The 19,624-nt window shown below is 50.1% G+C and overlaps 1 protein-coding gene across 1 annotated transcript; it reads right to left on the minus strand.

Moving 5' to 3' along the window:
• Positions 1-4,413: 4,413 nt before the first annotated feature.
• LOC122385195 lies at positions 4,414-13,258 on the minus strand. The gene is made up of 7 exons (XM_043373307.1): positions 12,925-13,258; positions 11,453-11,618; positions 10,098-10,253; positions 9,732-9,843; positions 9,314-9,435; positions 5,311-5,517; positions 4,414-4,991 (listed from the first exon to the last, which is right to left on the minus strand). The coding sequence occupies exons 1-7, from the start codon at positions 13,049-13,051 to the stop codon at positions 4,763-4,765; spliced, it is 1,119 nt and encodes a 372-aa protein (XP_043229242.1). The 5' UTR covers positions 13,052-13,258; the 3' UTR covers positions 4,414-4,762.
• Positions 13,259-19,624: the final 6,366 nt, after the last annotated feature.

Genomic DNA, 19,624 nt, shown 5'->3' on the forward strand with positions numbered 1-19,624 from the left:
AACGAACAATCGGTCATAACTTCTTTATTTCTTTATTTAACACTTTCAAACTTTCACATATTATAGATCAGACATTTCTGAATGCCGCCTATGCCTCAAACCAGCCGCCGCCCGCCTGCACACACTTCTCCCAGCGTTCCGGCCAACGCCGGAATTCCGCCCGGAAAAACGCGCTTTCCGTCTTTTTCACCCAGTTCATGACAGCTCACATGACTTCAGCGTCGGTCTCGAAGTGTTCACCACGGAGGCCATCTTTAGGGGACCAAAGAGGTGAAAATCTGAAGGAGCCAGGTCCGGACTGTAGGGCGGCTGGGGCATGATATTCAGCCCTGTCACGCGATCTCCTCGCGCGTGGCGTGAGACAAGTGCGTCGGGCGTTGTCATGGTGTATGGTGATGTTGTTGACATCCGAGCCGCGCCTCTTCTTCAGGATCGCTTTTCTCAGTCTCCTGCAGGACTGAGATGTAGCGGCCCGCTGTCCATAGTCCGCCCAGGTTCAAGAAAGCCCACCAGGATGACACCATGACAACGCTCGTCCGCACATGTCTCACGCCACACACGAGGAGATCGCGAGACAGGGCGGAATATCATGCCCCAGCCGCCTTACAGTCCGAACCTGGCTCCTTCGGATTTTCACCTCTGGTCCCCTGAAGGATGGCCTCCGTGTGAACACTTCGAGACCGACGCTGAAGTCAGGTGCGCTGTCAAGAACTGGGTGAAAAAGACGGAAAACGCGTTTCCGGGCGGAATTCCGGCGTTGGCCGGAACGCTGGGAGAAGTGTGTGCAGGCGGGCGGCGACTGGTTTGAGGCAAAGGCTACATTCAGAAACATTTGATCTATAATCTGTGAAAGTTTGAAAGTGTTAAATAAAGAAATAAAGAAGTTATGACCGATTGTTCGTTACTTATTGAACGACCTAATAACTTATGTTTAGGTAGGCATCTAGGAAATTGAGAGGTCCTAAAATAAACTAACCGTATAATGGGTCACAACTGATAATTAAGTCCCAGCTGTGCTGTTTCTATGTACCTGCGTATTTATATCCTGTCACCTTGGCCCTAATCAATTCCTGACGTTTTCAAGACATACATTCGTTGTAAATTGTAATTAGGATCTACCTTTACCTCGGGCGAGTTTATGCCACCAGGCATGAAGTTTGCCCGTGCACCATGGCTGTGGAGTGTGGATCTAATGGAGTTTTTAGTTGTGCTCCTCAATCTGCAATTTTTGCTGATATCTAAAAAAGCGGCCACATTGTTGCAATGACACCTTATCGTGAACCTTTCCGAACATGTTGTGGAAAATTCAGTTATAGGTCATCTACGGTCGTCGGTCAGGTCAACGGGTCGCATATAAAAATTACCTCGTGAAAAAGTACCTCACTGCTCGCCCAAGCTACACCGACTGAATGATTGCTCTTTTTTTGTCGATTGATATAAGAGAAGCAGAATGCATGAAATGTAGGCCTCGGAATTTCTATAGGCATCGCTAGTCTAGTCAGGTAAGTTTTGTGAAACCCCATTAGCTAATAGTACAATGAAACCACTCGTTTACGCAAAATCACACAACCAAACTATACGTTCTCAATCACTATCCGCCCCATACCGGGTATGGTGCTTGGACCCGCCCCCCCCCCCCATGCGGTGTCCAGCTTCAGCGATTGATAAGAGTGACATGATGTACAAAACATCTTTCTCGTATTTTTCATTTTGTTGACCTATAAGATTATTTCAACTTTGCGACCTTCCTAGGTGAAAAGGGTAAAATTGAAGTGCGACTTTTTTGGACGAAAGGTTTTCGCGAACATGCGCCGCCGTTTTTGGCATACCTGTACATACATCTTTTCCACACATGTAAAATTTCAGACCTGGGTCGTTCAAGGTCACGTCACCAGGTCACATCAAGCGACCTTACCTCAGAAAAAGTTCCAATGATCGCCGTAGCCACACCGACAGAACAGTCCCTTTGAAGCTTTCAGCGATTGATAAGAGGAACAGCATGTTCAAAATGTATATCTTGGAATTTTCATGTATGTGACCTAAGGTCAGGTCAATTTTGCGACCTCTCCATTACAAGCCAATGGGAGAAAATTGAAAGGCGACCCTTTTGGGCGAATGTCGTTCAAAACACTCTCAAACATCGGTTTATAGATAAACATGACATATTGAATCGGAAAATTGCATCCGTGACCCCTCTGTGTGTCCCTGACGTCATCTTAGGTCATGAAATGTCTACAGCAGTTTGACTATAACTTTTGATAGAGACGTGCTAGAGCGGTTAAAACACCTCAGATGTGTTAAGCTCGACAATGCGGATCGACCGATATGCAGCATGACCCTTTCCGGTCAGGTCATGACATTGACTTGAGGTCAAATTTTCAGAAAGACCTTTCAAGGTCAATTTATAGTTCAATCGACGCGTCTCGACGAGAGGAACACGGTACTGGTAAAAGTAATGTCTTGACTCTCTTGAGACAAAAGTTATCACAGAAAACGTGTTTCGTAAAAATGGTTATTTTTGGGGTTTTTGCCCTCTGGGGGCTAAACTTTTGACCTGAGATCAAATCTGAGGACGCACGCCAAAAAGAGCGTTAAAGGGCTATCGAATGCGCCAATTTCCGCAGCGCTGTATATGCTCTATCGGCTCCCGAGTTATGTGCCGGTGTTCCGAAAATTGTTGACGTAGACTAACTTTGACTTTTGATGACCTCTGGCGACCTGACCTTTGACATGACCTAATAGATGAATGGAGTATTTCCTTCATTATTTTTGACGCTCTTTTGATTGCCGCTTACCACGTCTCGTTACGTGGCCTAGGAGCCGAGTTAGACGGGGGGCGTGAACTCGCCCCCCCCCTCCCCCCGCACACCAACTTGGCCTGAGAGCCGAGCTAAAGGGGAGTTGCTCTATTAATACCCCCACCCCCACCCCTAACCCACCCCCTTCCTCACAGCAGGGCGTGGAACCCCATGAGCCACAGAGGTTAAGGACACATATGGAAAGATATGTGACATAACTTTTATCAACTCCGATTATGAACTCCATCTAAGGTCAAATTGTCATGTTGACGCCCTAGGGTCGATATGCCGTTCGACGTTCTCTTCTCTCAATGAGAGAAATACATCATTGGTAGGTACTTCCAAACTTGGCACCAAAATGTAAATAGAAAAATATCGAGCTTGTTGAACTTTGACTTTCGATGACATCTGGTAGCCTTGCAAAAGGTCACCATTGGTGACTTAGTCAAGTTCGACTTGGATCGGTTCGAAAAATGACCAAAATAATCTATTCATGATTTTTGACGCACTTTCCAGCCCCATCTGCGTTCAACGGTCAACCATTCATTTATTATCATCAAGCAAGATCAAGATCAAGCATCCAAGTGCACTGGCGTTTAAATACGCGGGCGGGCATACTACATACATTGCCGCCCCAGCCCTATAGTACCCGATTCCTAAAAGGTATGAGTGTCCTCTCTTCCCGTGCACGACATTGCACAGCTGGCCGCCCGATTGCTGCACCAACTACCAGAGTACGCCCCAGTCGTCCACACTCGGCAGAAATCATACAAACCACGCACCCGTGCGAGATATAACGGTTATAGAAGCCGAGTTAGAAGCTCGTGTTCAACACCTTCCTCTGGCCTCCCCACCCCCATCAGGATTCAGAAATCCGGGAAAACGGCCCCAGAAAGCGGGCTAGCCCGTGCCCCACTAACCGGACGGCCTCTGCCGACTTCCGCTGCACGGAGCCCTACTGGTGTAGCCGGGCTCCTGGATTTCCACACCCTACTATAGGGGGGGGGGTGTTTGAGCACCCCTTCTGAAAATCTATGTTATTGGTATACACGGGTTGTATCAAAAATCATCACAAATAAACTTCCCGCAAAAAAAATATCAGCAAGTGGGTAAATTTTAATTTCTCGTAGGTAAACATGTTTTGTGTGTGTTTTTTTTTTTTGCTACTTTAAATCATCCGTTTCAAAGAGGAGGTGCCCTGACCATTATTGATGACTCTGACAGACAAGACGTTGAATCAGACATTACAACGTCCGGATGCCGGCAGACTGGCCAGGTGCCCGCCCACAGACGCCACCTATGGACTCCAGTCCGGAGCACCTGCGTGCGGCGCGGGCTACCGTCCCGCCAGGCGCCACCGTCGCACCGAGGGTAACTGGCTGAGAGAGAAACCGAAGGCAGCAGAGCAGCTCGAAGTCTTCGTGCGTTACAAAGGCCGTAAGACAGCTTTGTGTGACTGCCATCGGTTTTACTTCTTTATTTCTTATCACTCACGCGTATTTCCTGATAAGTTCATAACGGCGTAGCCGGTTTATTAGTCATGTCTGGGCTTTTTATGTAGCATTATTTATAAGTGATGCCGAGCTGATGTCTTTTTTAGGTATTCCGTCATATATCATTTTCCAATACCTACTGTATTATCACCACACACAACAACTGGAAAACACTCCAGCTCAACAAATAGGTATGCAAACATGCACATTAGCTTGTTAAAAAAAAACGTTTAATAAAACCTATGCCCATGAGGTCGCGTCATTTTCACGGTAGGTAGTGTGCAGAGTTGCTGATAGCTATATTTAGAGATTCAGTGTCAATATCATTTTCCTGGTAAAGTATCGTATTGTTGCCATGAATGGCCAAGCCCCGCTATTCTAAGCGAACTAGACATATTCGATCACCACTTACATGTACCTTATCACAAAACGAACGCATCACATCCCGGTGGGTTTCTCGGCGCGTCCCCGTCAGCTCCAACCTGCGCAGCACGGGTTCTGCGCCATGTTACTGGCCCTGCCGCAGAGGAAGTTGAAGATGATGTCCATGTACTGCTGCTGCGCCCAGTTGCCCAGGTAGTAGGGCTCCGTGCAGCGGAAGTCGGCAGAGGCCGTTCGGTTGGTGTCGCTCAGGCAGTGCTGATGGTGGCCCCAGCCGATGGCGCCTGTTGACGTCCACACGGGTATCTTGGTGTTGAGACTGTCGGGCAGAGAAATAGCGCAGAGGTCAGGAGACGTCAGTGGCATAGATATTACCCTGATATCCTCCACCCCTCAGAGATCACCAGATGTCTGAGGGTCGCCAGGCTCAGCACGGAACACCAAGCTTCGTCTAAAAGAAGGGTTTCGCATTCCTCATTTACTGAGCCGACAGTCCCAATAGCTTGATTGCGACAGGCCCACTGCCCCACCAACAGTCCTACAGCTGCCATCAACAGTCCCACAGTCCCCACCAACAGTCCTACAATCCCCACTGACAGTCCCGAAATCCCCACCGACAATCCGTCCCCTGTACTCACAGAGCCATCATCAGTCGCAGGTTGTGCTGCTGGATGATCTCGTTAATTTCGACAATGTCCATAGGGCTGTAGATGTCCAGCATGTTCTCGTGAGGCTTCCACCACACATGGACGCCGTACGACTCGAGTCGCTCCAGCAGCGGCAGGGTCTTGTTGACGATGTGGTCCACCTCGGGCAGCGAGAGCTCGCGTCTCTTGTCGTATGCCCTGCGAGGACAGTGTCGCAGTCGGCGTCAGTCTGAGGTGCTACTCCAAGAGGTGATAATAACTAGTTACGTTGCAGGTCTTTGGGTCGGTTATAAGCTACGTTACAGACCGTCCGGTCGATTATATCACCAGCCCTGTATTATACACAGTGGCGCAGCCAGGGGGGGGGGGGGTGAAAGGGGTGAGATCTCACCCCCGTCTCTTATCCTAGGGGCCCACCGTCGATTCGAACTGTAACGTTATGCAGCATGACAATTTTTATCATAATGTCAAGGCCCGTCATAGGACTGAAAAACAGTTTTGAGGCCTGATAGTCCCCCCCCCCTTTAGGATTTATAGTCCCATTTTATGATTTAAGAGGGTACATCCAAGACCCGATTGAACTAATCCGAGGCCTAGGAGGGCCCGTTCCATGGCATGAGAGGGCCATTTCAGGCCTGAGAGGGCCCATTTCAGGTCTGTGAGGGCCCATTTCAGGCCTGAAGGGGCCCATTTGAAGCTTGAGAGGGCCCATTTCAGGCCCTAAAGGGCCCGTTTGAGGCCAGAGAGGGCCCGTTTGAGGGCTGAGAGGGGCCCATTTCAGGCACCATTTCAGACCTGAGAGGGCCCAGTTACGGTATGAGGGGGCCCTTTTTCGACATTTCCGGGCTGAGGGGGCCCATTTCAGGTCTGAGAGGGTCCATTTTTCAGGTCTGAGAGGGCTAATGTCAGGCCTGAGAGGGCTCATTGCCCAATTCAGGCCCTAGAGGGCCCATTTCAGGCCCTAGAGGACCTATTTGAGTCCTGAGAGGGGCCCATTTCAGGCCTGAGTGGGCCCATTTGATGCTGTGAGGGCCCATTTTAGGCCTGAAGGGGTCTATTTCAGGCCCTAGAGGGCATGTTTGAGGCCTGATAGGGCCCATTTCAGGCCTGAGGGTACCCATTTCAGGCTTGAGAGGGCCCATTTCATGCCCTAGAGGGCCTGTATGAGGCTAGAGAGGGCCCGTTTGAGGCCAGAGAGGGCCCGTTTGAGGGCTGAGAGGGGCCCATTTCAGGCATAAGAGGCACCATTTCAGACCTGAGAGGGCCCAGTTACGGTATGAGGGGGCTCTTTTTCGACATGGTAGGGACCATTTCCGGGCTGAGGGGACCCATTTCAGGTCTGAGAGGGCCAATTTCAGGTCTGAGAGGGCTAATGTCAGGCCTGAGAAGTGAGAGGGCCCATTTCAGGCCCTAGAGGACCTAGTTGAGGCCTGAGAGGGGCCCATTTCAGGTTTGAGAGGGCTAATGACAGGCCTCAGAGGGCCCATTTCAGGCCTTAGAGGACCTATTTGAGGCCTGAGAGGGTCTACTTCAGGCCTGAGAAGGGCCCATTTCAGGTCTGAGAGGGCCCAGTTCAGGCCTGAGAAGACATCCCAGGAATAAAAGGATCATCCTATGTGTGGGAGGGTCCGTACTCCGTGCCTGGTCTGGGTCTGAGAGGGCCTACCCCAATCCTGATTGAGCCGATATCATGTTTGATATAGGTCAACTCACCACATGTATATTGATGGCCCAGTTCGTGTCTATGGGCCCATCTCAAGACTCAGAGATTTTATGCTTATGCTTCAGGAAGCCTACCCCAAGCGTTTGGGGCCCATAGAGGTCAGAAGCGGCGGAACACCTTCAATCAAGGGCGGGGGGGGGGGGGCACTGCCGACTTTTGGTCACATTCTTTCCATGCAACGCCCATAGGGCTAATGTGAAAATGCCAAAATCAAAGGGGGGCACGGTGCCCCGGTGCCCTCCCCGTTCCGCCGCCTATGATGGAGGTCCCGCAGTACGATATGAAAGCCATGCAGGGCCCTGCCAAGCCGACATCTGAAAATCTTCTCCTCAGGCCTGTGCCTGCCTCACCGCCCGGCCCCACCCCGACGTCTAGGGGTTTGACGCCTAGGTATTTATCAGGACCCCACACCGGTCCATGATGGCTCCAAACTGACACCTGAGGCTCCTGCACCGGCTTTTGAGGGGCCCACCGACCTCTGATAGCCACCACGCAGGCTTCAAAAGACCATGTCGATTGTCTATATCTAAACCCCGAAGTCTTTGAAGGCCTGTGCTCTATGCAGATTCTTGAGGGCTTTACGTGGGCTTGTAAATATCCCAAACTGGCTCTAGCCTAGCTCGACCGCGCCCCGCAGAGCAGGGCCCCAGGCTTTCGAGTTTTACGCCCCTGAGGGGTGTTTGAATATTCCCTTTTAACCTGACTCCAGGGTCACCTAGCGACAAGTGCGGCGGTAGGCGGCTTTCTAAAGAGCGTCGAAAAATGAAAATCATGGAGAAATTACTTCAGTAATATTGCAGTTCAGACCAAAGCACACGTCATCCTGTTCATCGAAGGAAAAGTTTCGCCTGTTTCGACACTCGAGGACATAAAAAGCTACAGCGCGCTGAAAGTGGGTTCGATAGCTCTCTAACTCGTGCAATCAGCCATGGGGGGGGGGCGTATCGGCCAAACCCGATCATAATTTAAGACGGCTAGAAAGACGAGAAAAGTAACGGATACCTATAGGATGCTTCAGAAATCAGAATCGTAGAGGTCATTTTTCGTTTAGGTCATCGCTGAGGTCATTGAAGATGAAATTATGATAAAATTATAATAAACACAAAGACAAGATTACGACGAAAAAATTCTTGTTTTTATATTTTTCACAAACAACCGTATAACTCGTGAACCAAAGAGCTAGAGCTTTGCGGGACAGCTCATTCGATAGGCCTTTCAAAACGTTTTCGCTTTTAAGATTTGACCTCAATGCCTCATGTCAATGGTTTGGCAACAGGGCAGAGGGTAAAACCGGCAAAACCATCTAAATAGCCGCATTTTACCAAAAAAGTTTTGCTAAGAATTTTTGCAATGACTGGTGAGAAAAACTATGAGACATTTACTTTGTCATCATTCTCTTGTTAACATGCATCGAATGAGCTACCTATAATTTCACATAAAAAGTTCAACTTAAAAATGTGACCGCAGATCAAGGTCATGCCCGTACTTGAGAAGTTCATGATGGCCACCAACCGATCCGTAAGTATGGATGATTAACACCTTCAAGACAATATCATAACTCTACCTCGTCTCCTATATTAAAAGTAATTGTCGAAAAACTAATGTTGAGCTTTTTTAAAAGCCTTTTGACCTAGCCCGACCCTTTGAGTGGCCGCTGGCCATCAATTGCACGCTGTCCATCAAATATGGGCAGAATGGTCGTGTTTCTGTAAACATGCTGTTGTTTTTTACGTGCCTCTTCAGATCAAGAGATATTTGTCCTTTTCCCCGGTTTGGCTGGTAATGATGACAATGATCTGACCTTTCGTTGTTGGTAAGGGGCCCCCATTTGGTTGAGGGGGGCCCACTTTGCTGGGGGGCCCATCGCGAACGTCTCTCACCCCCGTTGCCAGAGTTCTGGCTGCGCCACTGATTATACATTATCCCTATATTAGTTACGTTACAGGCCTTCCAGTCGGCTATGATGATAACGTTACAGGCCTTCTAGTCGGTTACATCAGTCTGATTTTAAGTGGGCTCAGTTTTTTACATTTATATAGTGATGCCGTGAAATCAACACACATTCCGAACACACAAACAAAAACGGTGTGTGGTTCCTGTTCAACATCCCCTCCTCAGTATATGTAAGTAAACTACTGCGGGACAGCTTCTCTCTGCGACTGTAGCCTGCAGGCAATTGATCCAGCTGGAGAACATGTCACTACGGAGGGAATATGGTTCACCGGAACGCCATGCTCATTGAGAACGTAAAGAGTCGACCCACAGGCTCACCTCAGCACCAGGTCCAGTCGAGACGACACCACCACCACCGAGGGACAGAAGCCGAGCTGGCAGCGCCGCACCAGCGGCTCCAGAATGGTGTTCCAACTGTTATCGTCGGCCCAGTAATACTCCTGGAAGACGCACGGCAGAGGGTCGTTACAATACGGGTCAAACTGGCTGAGAGACCCCGTGCGAATCGACCAAGGTCACTGTGAAGCAGTGTCTTCCGCTTTCCCTCAGCGAATGTTATCCTTGTTATATTACAAACGAAATCTTTATATCAACGCCAAAGCATGTCAAACTGTCGAACACAAGATATCTCATAATAGGTATAATTGTTATGATATGATGAATAAAATGATGTTCGTATCGTGCAGTTGAAATTTGCCGATTTAACAATATCAAGGTCTTTATATTAGTCACTAACCAGCTTGGCGAGCTTATTGATGGCTAAATGATGGCAGGGCTTTGGCGGTTCTAGCTGCGCAGGGTCCCTCTTTTCCTTTAGGTAGGAGTGCGTCCAGTTCTTATGAACCGATCTGAGGGGCAGAGAGATAGTTAACCTCGGAAAACAATATAGCACATCGACACTTTATTGCCCCCAGCGTGTAGTGAGCGGGTCTTTTAAAGCTAAAACTTAACCGTCTTCTAGCGTGAATGCATGGGCGGCATTCGCATTGAATCAAACCAACTGCAGTAGCCCAGCCATCGCTTCATGTCTACTAAACTCCATTAGCCCAGTTCCTCACCGTTCCCCAACCCACAGCACATCGGTCTTTTGTCGCCCACTCACTTGCAGTAGGCGGGCCCTTCGACGCGCTCCGTTTCGCTGAGCAGCTCGTCGCGCATGTAACGGTACAGGTAGAGCAGTCGCAGGTCGCCTACCAGCACCACATGACTCGAGTGGCCGAAGTTGCCCAGCCGCCCCTCCAGGCATGTCTTCGCTGACCTGCATCAGAAGGATCACATCAGTCATCAAGTAAACATTGATAAGCCATCAAACACGAACATTGCGCTGCAATAGCTTGGCAGTAAAGATCACGACATCAGTAACTGTAGTTTACTGTAATTGTAACAATTATTTATTGTGACTACAATAACCCGGCAGTTGCTGGGGTATTTCGCCACCCACCGTTTGCTGGGGGGGGGGGGGGGGCGTTAAACGCCCCCAGCCGATAACTCGAGAACCAATAGGCGCAGCGAAACGCACGAGGCGGCAAACGAAAGAGCGCGACGAGACGCTTCAGATGAATACTTAAAAGTTGAATTTTGAGGTCACAGGTCGGGTCAAGGTCAGGTCAAACACCTGAAATCGGGCTTTCAGTAGCATGGACTTCAGGACTTCGCAATGGGCGCCTCTCGTCATAAACTCTGTCAAAACGGTGCACAATCCATCATATAAGGCCTACAAGAGTGTCAGCTCCATGTACGGGTCAGTCAAGCATAGGTCAGGGTCAAGGTCAGGTCAACCGGGTAGGCACATATCCCCGAAAATCAAAACTGATATTTGCAGCCTGTGACACATGTTTTATAGGTAATTTGGGGCGTAGAACACGATGGTGACATTCATTTTATCATATGTGTAGGTGTTTGGCTCAAAAAGTTCAATTTAAGAAATGCATGTATCATGGTCGTGAAGAAGTCACGAAAAATTGCCAAGATTCAGTTCAAGATTATGGAAAATGCGGAACAATAATCAATAATCGATGATAGCCATCTGATTGATCTTGGTATTGGCAGTCTAATGGCGTTTATGGCATGTCTGTATGTCTATTCTGTGATTTTATATGATTTTTTGAACATATGCCGTTTTTGGTCGAAAACTCAGAAATCATGACGTCACTAAAACCTCGATATCTCAAAAATTTTCCGACCGATTTTTTTGAAACCTTGTCACAATAAAGTTCAATTGATTTCCTACAGGTACCCAAAATTTCGCGCGCCTGCGGCGCGCCGTTTTTATGCTATGGCCCGGCGAAAAAAGTGGGGGCGTTTAACGCCCCCCCCCCCCCCCCAGCAACTCGCGGGATAAGTTCCTTATTTTTATCTTTGTCAAAAGGTCAAAAGGTCCCTGTCCAACTTTGCATTATAGTCAACACTCAACGAAAAAGCAGCAGTTGATCCGCTGAGTGACGTCAGCCTCCTTACCGATGCCGGAATTCCTGAATGGTACAGGGCGACCCTGGCTGCAGTTGCGGGTAGTCGAAGTTGTACCGGGGACACTGGATCTGCAGCAGACAGCGGCAGTCGGCTGCCTCCCCACTGGCCGTGGACGGCTTCGGCGGCCACTCCCACTGGTCGACGGCGCGCGGCGCTGTCCGGGCAAATAAAAACTCTCTGTCAGAGCGTGCACGGTTAGAGCCAGTGCAGTCACCTATGCCAGCGCAGTCAACTAAACGCTTAGCACTGTCCAATATACGGTCAGAGTGGTCAACTAAACGGTCAGCGGCAGTCAATTTGCGTTGTCAGCAGCCAGGTCAAACACACATAAAATACACGGTCAAAGACTATTGGTCAAACGCACGATCAGCCCGGTAAAATGTACGGTCGACAGCCGAGTCAAATAACGGTTAAATGCACGGTGGCAACTCGATTAAATCGCCAGCCCGGGCAACTACATACCACGGCATACATGCTATTACATGTATGCAGCCGAATACGCGATAAACACGGTCAAAAGCAGTAAGCACTTCAAAAACACGGTCATCCTGGTCAAACACCCGGTTAGTCCGATTAAATCCTACCGTCAAACACAACCCCATACCCCATCAGATCAGGATATGGACGGTGATGGTTCAAACGGCGCATTGTCCTTCGAATGACTATCGCATTTTCCCTTTAAGATGAATTCTTTTAATGCAAAATTAACAGCTATCTCAAGTTTTAATTAATCGTTGTGCATAAATGAACCATTTATGACTTCTGTAACTTAAACTATTGGAAGTAAACGCGCTGGAGACTTTCGGAAGAATTATTTGAGCCGCATGTCAACCAACTGTTTCAAAGTGCTGAGCAACGCGCTTGCTGTATTGACATTGCTCTTGCTGCGGACGCAGATAGTGCAAGTCACGCGAGAGGTGACCTTCCTTATGATGTACTAGGTACTGATGCCCATGAAGGGACTCATGACTCATTTATGTATTTCCTATCATTTTAGCGATTCTCTTATTGTATCGCCGTAAACGGAGATTCGACCGTTTTTCAGCGACCCATGTCTCATTCTATAACAGGGGCTGTTGATGTTTTGATCGACGGCATGGCTTTAGAACGGTGACGGGATGCGAGCAATGAGAACATGCCAGTCATGTGCTTTGAACTTATGAACTGGTGATGTCTTTTATATTGCATTTTTAAAAGTTAAAATTCATCGTGACCTAGTTATACGGACGTCGGATACCCAAACTACATTATGACTTGCGAGTCAATTTATGTTGGTACAGGTAGGAATACCTTAATTAGAAATAACTACTAATCTGAACTATTCTACCGTCCAACTCGGCTGGAGTGACCAGTTGCAAGGCATCCATCAGTACCTAACCACCGACAGCCTCTGTCTTCGTCCACGTAGGTGCCGGGCACGCTCACGTCGGCTCTCACCACTGAGAAGCAGCAACTCTCACCAGTTGGCAGCGGCAGCTCCAGACGGCTGGTGAAGCTCCACAGCACCACACCGGTAGCCAGCACCCCTCCACAAAACAGAGACACCAGCCGCGGCTGACGACCGGTGCGAGCCGTCTCCACACCCATCACCAGCCACACAGCGGCACCGGTCACCACTCACCACCCAACTACTCGCTGCACTCGGTGCGGTGGCGGAGTCGGGCCGAAGCAGGCCACCGCGGCTGACTAGCGCATAGTCGGCCGGAGCTGCAGCGGGCCGGCCGGCCGGCCGGCGCTACACCGGTCGTTGAACTCACCGGGCCGTGTGGATGCTGCGCCGCCGGGCGAAACGGAAGAGCGGTGCAGGCGGTGGAGCGGTGTGCCGAGGAGCGGCGGCAAACGGAACAGGCTGAAATCACCTAGAACGATAGGGCAGTGGGTGGGACACTGTGTGACAGAAGGGCAACGCGGAATAATGGGACATTGTGGGATATTGAAGTAACGGGACTAACGGGACACCTTGGGGCTGTGGCGCGCGGTGGGTTAATGGGACACCGTGGGACAGTGAGACAACGAGACTAGTGGGACACCGTGGGACTGGGGCACGCGGTGGGTCGGTGGGATCGGAGAGAGGGGAACGGTGCTACTGAAGAATGGTATCTACTGAACACTGGCTGACGCAGTACAGTAGGCAATAAAGGCATGTCTGCATATCTCGTGCTCCACAAGGATAGGCTAGGGCTTCACCGTGGCAGTCGCCAAACACCTGTGTTGTGTTTCACATATGCATGTTGTACGTAGGGCGTATAGTCGTAAGTGATAAGCATGTCGGTCTGATAGTCTTCGCTGAACGGACGCGTCGTGGTGTGTGACCGAGTCCCGATTCCACAATGGTACTTAACCCGCGACCTGGGGGGGGGGGCTATTTTTTGCCCCCCCCCCTCCAGACTTTTCGATATATCTCCAGAACCGCTATGCCGATCGTCACCAAACTTTCAGTACCCTCCCGGACATCAATTTTACACATTGTGACCAAAATTTTTTCCAAAGGCTATGATAGGTTGGCCGGAAATGACGTCAGAGTGACGTCATGTTCTGCCGTTTTCGACCCAAAAAAGGGTTTTGCGGGAAGAGCTGTCAGTCCTATAGCTTTGCAAATACAGAAAAATGATAAAGACATAAAAGCTGTAGAATTAACAGGGCTACAACACTGCTATCTCGGATTTTTTGAAATTTCTGGGTTTTGGCCCCCAAAAATCAAATTTTTTTTTTGATATAATAATCGAAAAATCCAAAAAGTTTTTCGAATTTCGCAAAAACCGGAATATATGTGATAGTCCTTACCGCCTTCCATCCACATACCAAATTTGAGATCGATACCTCTTTTTTTGGCGAAGTTAAAGCGAAAAAACTGTTCAAAATTGATGACGTCAAATTTTCAAACTCAATTTTTAGCAATTCTGGACCCCGTAGCGCAAAACAAAGACCACCATTAGACTCCCCGTGACGAGCTGCATCGAATCAATACCCATTTTATGCAAAACTATCAACTTCAAAAATTTGACCTTTTTTGGCCTGACCTGACCTTGACCTGAACTTCAAAAGAAAGTGACCTAAGCCGTACCTGATAGTCATATAACCAACACCATTGAGTTGGAAATGAAAAATTGGCCATAAAACATACATCACACAACCTTAGTCATGGGCTCATGTGACCTGACCTGTGACCCTTGGTGACCTGACCTGTGACCTGACCTGGTATTGTCAGTGACCTCTAATAGCAACATATCTACTAGGCAACTGACGCCCTATCGCTGATTCTCGACAAAATGCGTTTTCCTCGGTGTTATAGCGCAATCCCTAGAAGACCCGTGAACGGTGAAACATTTCATCTTTGACCTGACCTGTGACGTCATCGGTGATCCCGAGGTCAATGAAGTTTGGTTTCTTTCGACAAATTTGACAGGCCTTTCGAACGCCGTTTGAATTTTGCGGATCCGTCGAGTAGTTTCGGAGATACGAGGGGGGGGCAAAAAATAGCCCCCCCCCCCCACCAGGTCGCGTTATAAACAGACCCCACCAGGGCGCGGGTTAAAGTGTTCCGTGTCAGCAATGTTGGGCAGTCACAGTGACTCGACACCACTTTGTGCAGGCTCACCAATCACCTGTGTGGGTGACCAGACCACACCAAAGGCGATTGTGAGAGAAAGGAGATAAAGGTGCGATGGCAGCCGCGAGGGGACGTTAAAAAAGTGTCCTCTTTGTTAGTTAAAACATTAGTCAAACATTACTCAGTCAAGCATTAGGTACATAGTCTTTCTGAAAATATTTTTATCCGAATCGGTTCCTCACGTGGTACAAATCAGCTAAAGTGAATCAGCTGCACTGAGTTGGGGACTGGGGAGCGATCCGTCCACTGGCGGTCGCAGCCGCTAGCAAAAGGGGGGGCCAAAGTCACACTCGCGGGACGTAACATTTATCCGTCACCGGGAGGGGGGGGGGGTGATCGGCTAATTTTTTACGTCCACGAGGCGCCGCACAGTTGGCATTACTTATATTTCATCCATCTCATTCTTGCGTGAAATCTTTGAGCTCAATTTAAGGCAAAATCACCAGTTCCATTTACCGTCTCACGGTGTGCCCACCGGTCGGGCCGCTGCACCATGACGACGGATCGGTGTAGCATAGGTATACTGGGAGGTCAGGCACGCGTATTCATGACCTTACCACTATAAAACAATTCGGAAAAGTACAGATACCTCTTGCTAAAAAGTACAGATACCTCTTGCTTTGAACAAGCATGTGAAACCCAGAGAGCATTTTTAGACTATGGCATTTACCCATATATGTATAGGTATACCTATAGTTGTGTGGCGGCGGGAGAGAGTAGGTACACCGACCTCTGGAGACCCCCACAGGTTCCGAGCTTTCAGAATTGGCATCTGAGGGCCGCGCGCGACTCCTGCGGGGCTTCGCAACGGCTCTGTTGGGGCTCACTCAACCTGCCTGGTCATACTGCTAAAAAGACTGGCCCTGAGCCCTAAGGACTTCATCAGTCTCTGCCAGCCCCAGGACCCACACCGGCTCATGGGGTCCCGACGTCGAAATATGAGGGAATCAGCGCGGGACCATCAGGACGTAAAGCAATCTCGATCAGGACCAACGTAAGGCTGTGCCGGAGACTGCGTGAGCCCTCTGATCTTCAGAAACCCACCCATGTATGCTTTCATGTAGAGGCCAGTTTAGGGCCCTCAGAAACCAGTACAGGGCCTGCAAACTACAAAGGCCAGTAGTTTGAGACCATCAGAGACCGATTTGGGCTCTCAGAGGCTAATATGGGTCCTTACTCATTACAGGCCAACATGGGCCCTCACCCTCAGAGGTCAGCGTGGGACCCTAAAAGACCGGCATGAGCCGTCGTTGGACCCCAGAGGCCAGCAGAGGGCCATCAAAGGCCAAGATGGGCCCTCCTCAGAGGCCAATGCAGACCCTTGGAGGCCGGCATCGGGTCTTCAGCAGCCAGTGCGGGGCCCTTATAGTTATTGGCACCTAAAGGTTCGTCTTGGGACACCAGAGACAGAAATAAGGCCACCAGAGACCGGTGTGAGACCCTCAGACGCCGGTTGAGACCCCTGAGGCCGGTTAGGGGCCCTCATAGGCCAGATGTGGGGCCTCAGAGGTTGATGTAGGCTCTTAGCGGTCAACGTGGGCGCTTGACCACCACTGAAGTTCCCTCAGAGGTCAGTGTAGGACGCTCAAAGACCGGTGTGGGAGCTATATTAATAGCTGGGCGTGGGTTTTTTTTAGCCTCGTGACGATCGAATAATTGCCAGGGCCCCATACACCTATATGGGGGCCCATTGGTTGTTTGAGGGGGGGGGGGGCAAATGATATGATGGCCCCCTTTATTGACCTTTGGGGGCATGGCCCTGATGCCCCTCCCCGGCCCCCCCGCGACCGCCACTGTGTACACATTACACACATGCCTCTGAGATTACATACTAGCTCATGCAAACTCTATGCAGGCCCCGGAGGTCCCACGCTAATCCTTAAGAAACCAAGCCGGCATACGGCGTCACCACCGGGCTTCTGAGGTGCACAGCACCAACCCATGAGGTCTTACTTTAGTGTCTTGGAGCCAATCTCGGATCTCCTTAAGCAGGGCCCACCCGCCACTGCCGAAGAGGGTCTCATGCCAGCCATTGCTGAATGCTGGGCCTACGAGAGCCTCAAGTAAACCCACGCTGATATTCCTTATAAGATCCGGCCATACTCGTGAACCGGTGCCAGCGACGCTGACCGCCAAATTGACAGAATGCGAAACTGAGCCCACTCATGAGTGAAATTTACGTCCTTTGATGGCGCAAGAAAGAAAATGAAACATACGAAAAGCTTTTCTATGACTTTTGTTCGATCTGAAAGGTGGGGCCAAAAGATAGTATGGCCCTACCTTTCAGCACCAAAGGGGGGGCCATGGCCCCCGTGGCCCCCCCCCCTGCGACCGCCAGTGGATCCGTCTCACATCTGATGGTACGTTTCGGAACCACCCGAGACTCGGTCATTGAACGCTCCGACCAGTCTACTGAGACTCCACTGAGATGAAAGCCTTTGTCAAATGCGGTTGATGTTAAAACTGCCGTATTGATGTATCATTGATCATATCGTATCTATTGATCATATCTGATCATATTGTTATTTATCACTGATACCTACTAAAGGACCACCTAAGGGAACCTGTAGTCTACGACGGCAACACATTCTGTGAGAGCGTAGGTTATGGCGACTCTGTTGGTGCTGAAGAGTGAACTAGATCATCGCCTGACAAGCACAAGAACACAAAGCTTTGGCCTGACCTCCCATTGAAAAAGCAAATGTGCCTCATCTAGGTATTTACGAGCCTCGCCCTCCGCGCGTAACACTTTTCTAAGTGAATGAGGCCAGCGGTATTCGTCCGTTAGAAGTGCTTGGCCGGCTCTGCCCTTTGCTGCATCTTGTTTCAAGGTGTTGCAGAGGTGTTGTGTTGGACATAAATATCTATCGCTATGATTATCTTTTTCACTGCCGTATTTCTTCCACGTCGAGACGGGCAGAGGTTCTGTTCTGAGCTGAGTTCAATGTTGAGAGAATGCGGCGCAAAATTTAGGGGAAAAGAACTTCAAATATGGTAGCTCTAATTGCTACCAAATGCGGCAAATGTGACATAACTGGCGCTTGAAAAGCAAAAGCGCACAAGTAGTAGTTTTTCAATGGCGAATTTTATATTTTAGGTGTGTTTTGCGTTGTATTTTGCGTGGATTTGTTGTGCTGTTACCGGGTGTGAAACGATTTTCAGATTTGCAGGATAGCAAATTAGAAAACGTTGATTGTGGTCACATCCAAGGCAGTATATACCAGGTAGAATCATCCCAGTGCGCAGCTTTTCTGCGCAGGTGGCGGGATGACGTCACCGAGGGTGCACAGCCGGCCGGCGCCGGCCGCCGCCGCCGCGGGACCGCTCGGCGGGCGCGGCTATTGAAATACAAAGCGAAAAGAGCATGATCGCATGAAAAAAGGGCACAAATGGTTAAATTGAATCGAGGTAAGTAAGGTAAGGTCAGATTAGGTAAACAGACTACATTCAAAGCTGCGACTGAGACTACCGACGGGTGGCAGTCGCGGATATCACGGGACTCGGCAGACGGCAGTATGGGCCCGCAGATTCGCCGGTGGGTGGCCGTCTGATGCGCCGGTGTTGATCCTATGATAGATCGGTATAGGGTACTCAGAGGCAGGGCTTTGTACGACAGAGTGCGGCCCCCAGAGTCGTCGGTTCGGAGCCCCTACAGGTGCCGGTGTGGAGCTGTGAAGCGCTGAAATGGAGTCTCAGGCCCGGGCCGGTATGGGACCCAATGGAGCTCAACAAGACTATTGAAGAGCTTGTGTGGTGCCTTCAGTAGACCTGTGGGGCCCTTGAAGACCGGCGTGGTACTCTGGGATGCCGACGGGGGCCCTCAGAATCACCAGTGGGCGGCCATCGGATGACGGATGTGCCGGTGAGACGAGTCGCTGATATAAAGAAGCCCTACAGGTGCCGGTGTGTGGCTATGAGAGCCCTGGCGTTTACTTTCAGAGGCAATTATTGGACCTATTGAAGCTCAGCGAGATTTAAGAGCTGTCGTGGTGTCTTCAGAAGCCTGTACAACCCTTGAAAACCGGCGTGGTACTCTCAGGCGCTGATGAGTGCCCTCAGAATGGCCGGTGTGGGCCATCAGAGGTGCCAGTGTGCCGTGTGCGGTGTGGGGCCCACAGAAGCACTGGTGTGGAGCCCTTAGAGGTGCCGCTGTGGGACCAAAAGGGGCGCCGGTGTGGAGTCCCAAGAGGCGCCGAGATGAGCTCTTGCAGAAGTCGATGTGGGGCTATGAAAAGCGCTGGCGTGGGGCTCTCAGATGCCGGTATGAGACCTATCAGATCTAAGCGTGACTATGTGAGAGATTGTGTGGTGCCTTTAGGGGCCCGTAGGATGCCTTCCGGAGCTCTGAGCGGTTCTCAGAGACCTGCATGGTACTCCAAGACGCCAGCGGGGCCCTCAGAGTCGCCGTTGGGCGACCGTCAGATGTGCTGATGTGGGCCTCCTCGGGGGTGCACAGCCGGACGGCGCCCGCCGACGCCCTCAGGGACCTCTAGGCGAGCAGCAATATAACCCGCCGCTGTCATACAGCGACAATAATCTTACTTCTTGCT

Source organism: Amphibalanus amphitrite, unplaced genomic scaffold (assembly GCF_019059575.1).
Source record: "Amphibalanus amphitrite isolate SeventyFive unplaced genomic scaffold, NRLGWU_Aamphi_draft 000015F_arrow, whole genome shotgun sequence".
In the NCBI taxonomy this organism is placed as follows: domain Eukaryota; kingdom Metazoa; phylum Arthropoda; class Thecostraca; order Balanomorpha; family Balanidae; genus Amphibalanus; species Amphibalanus amphitrite.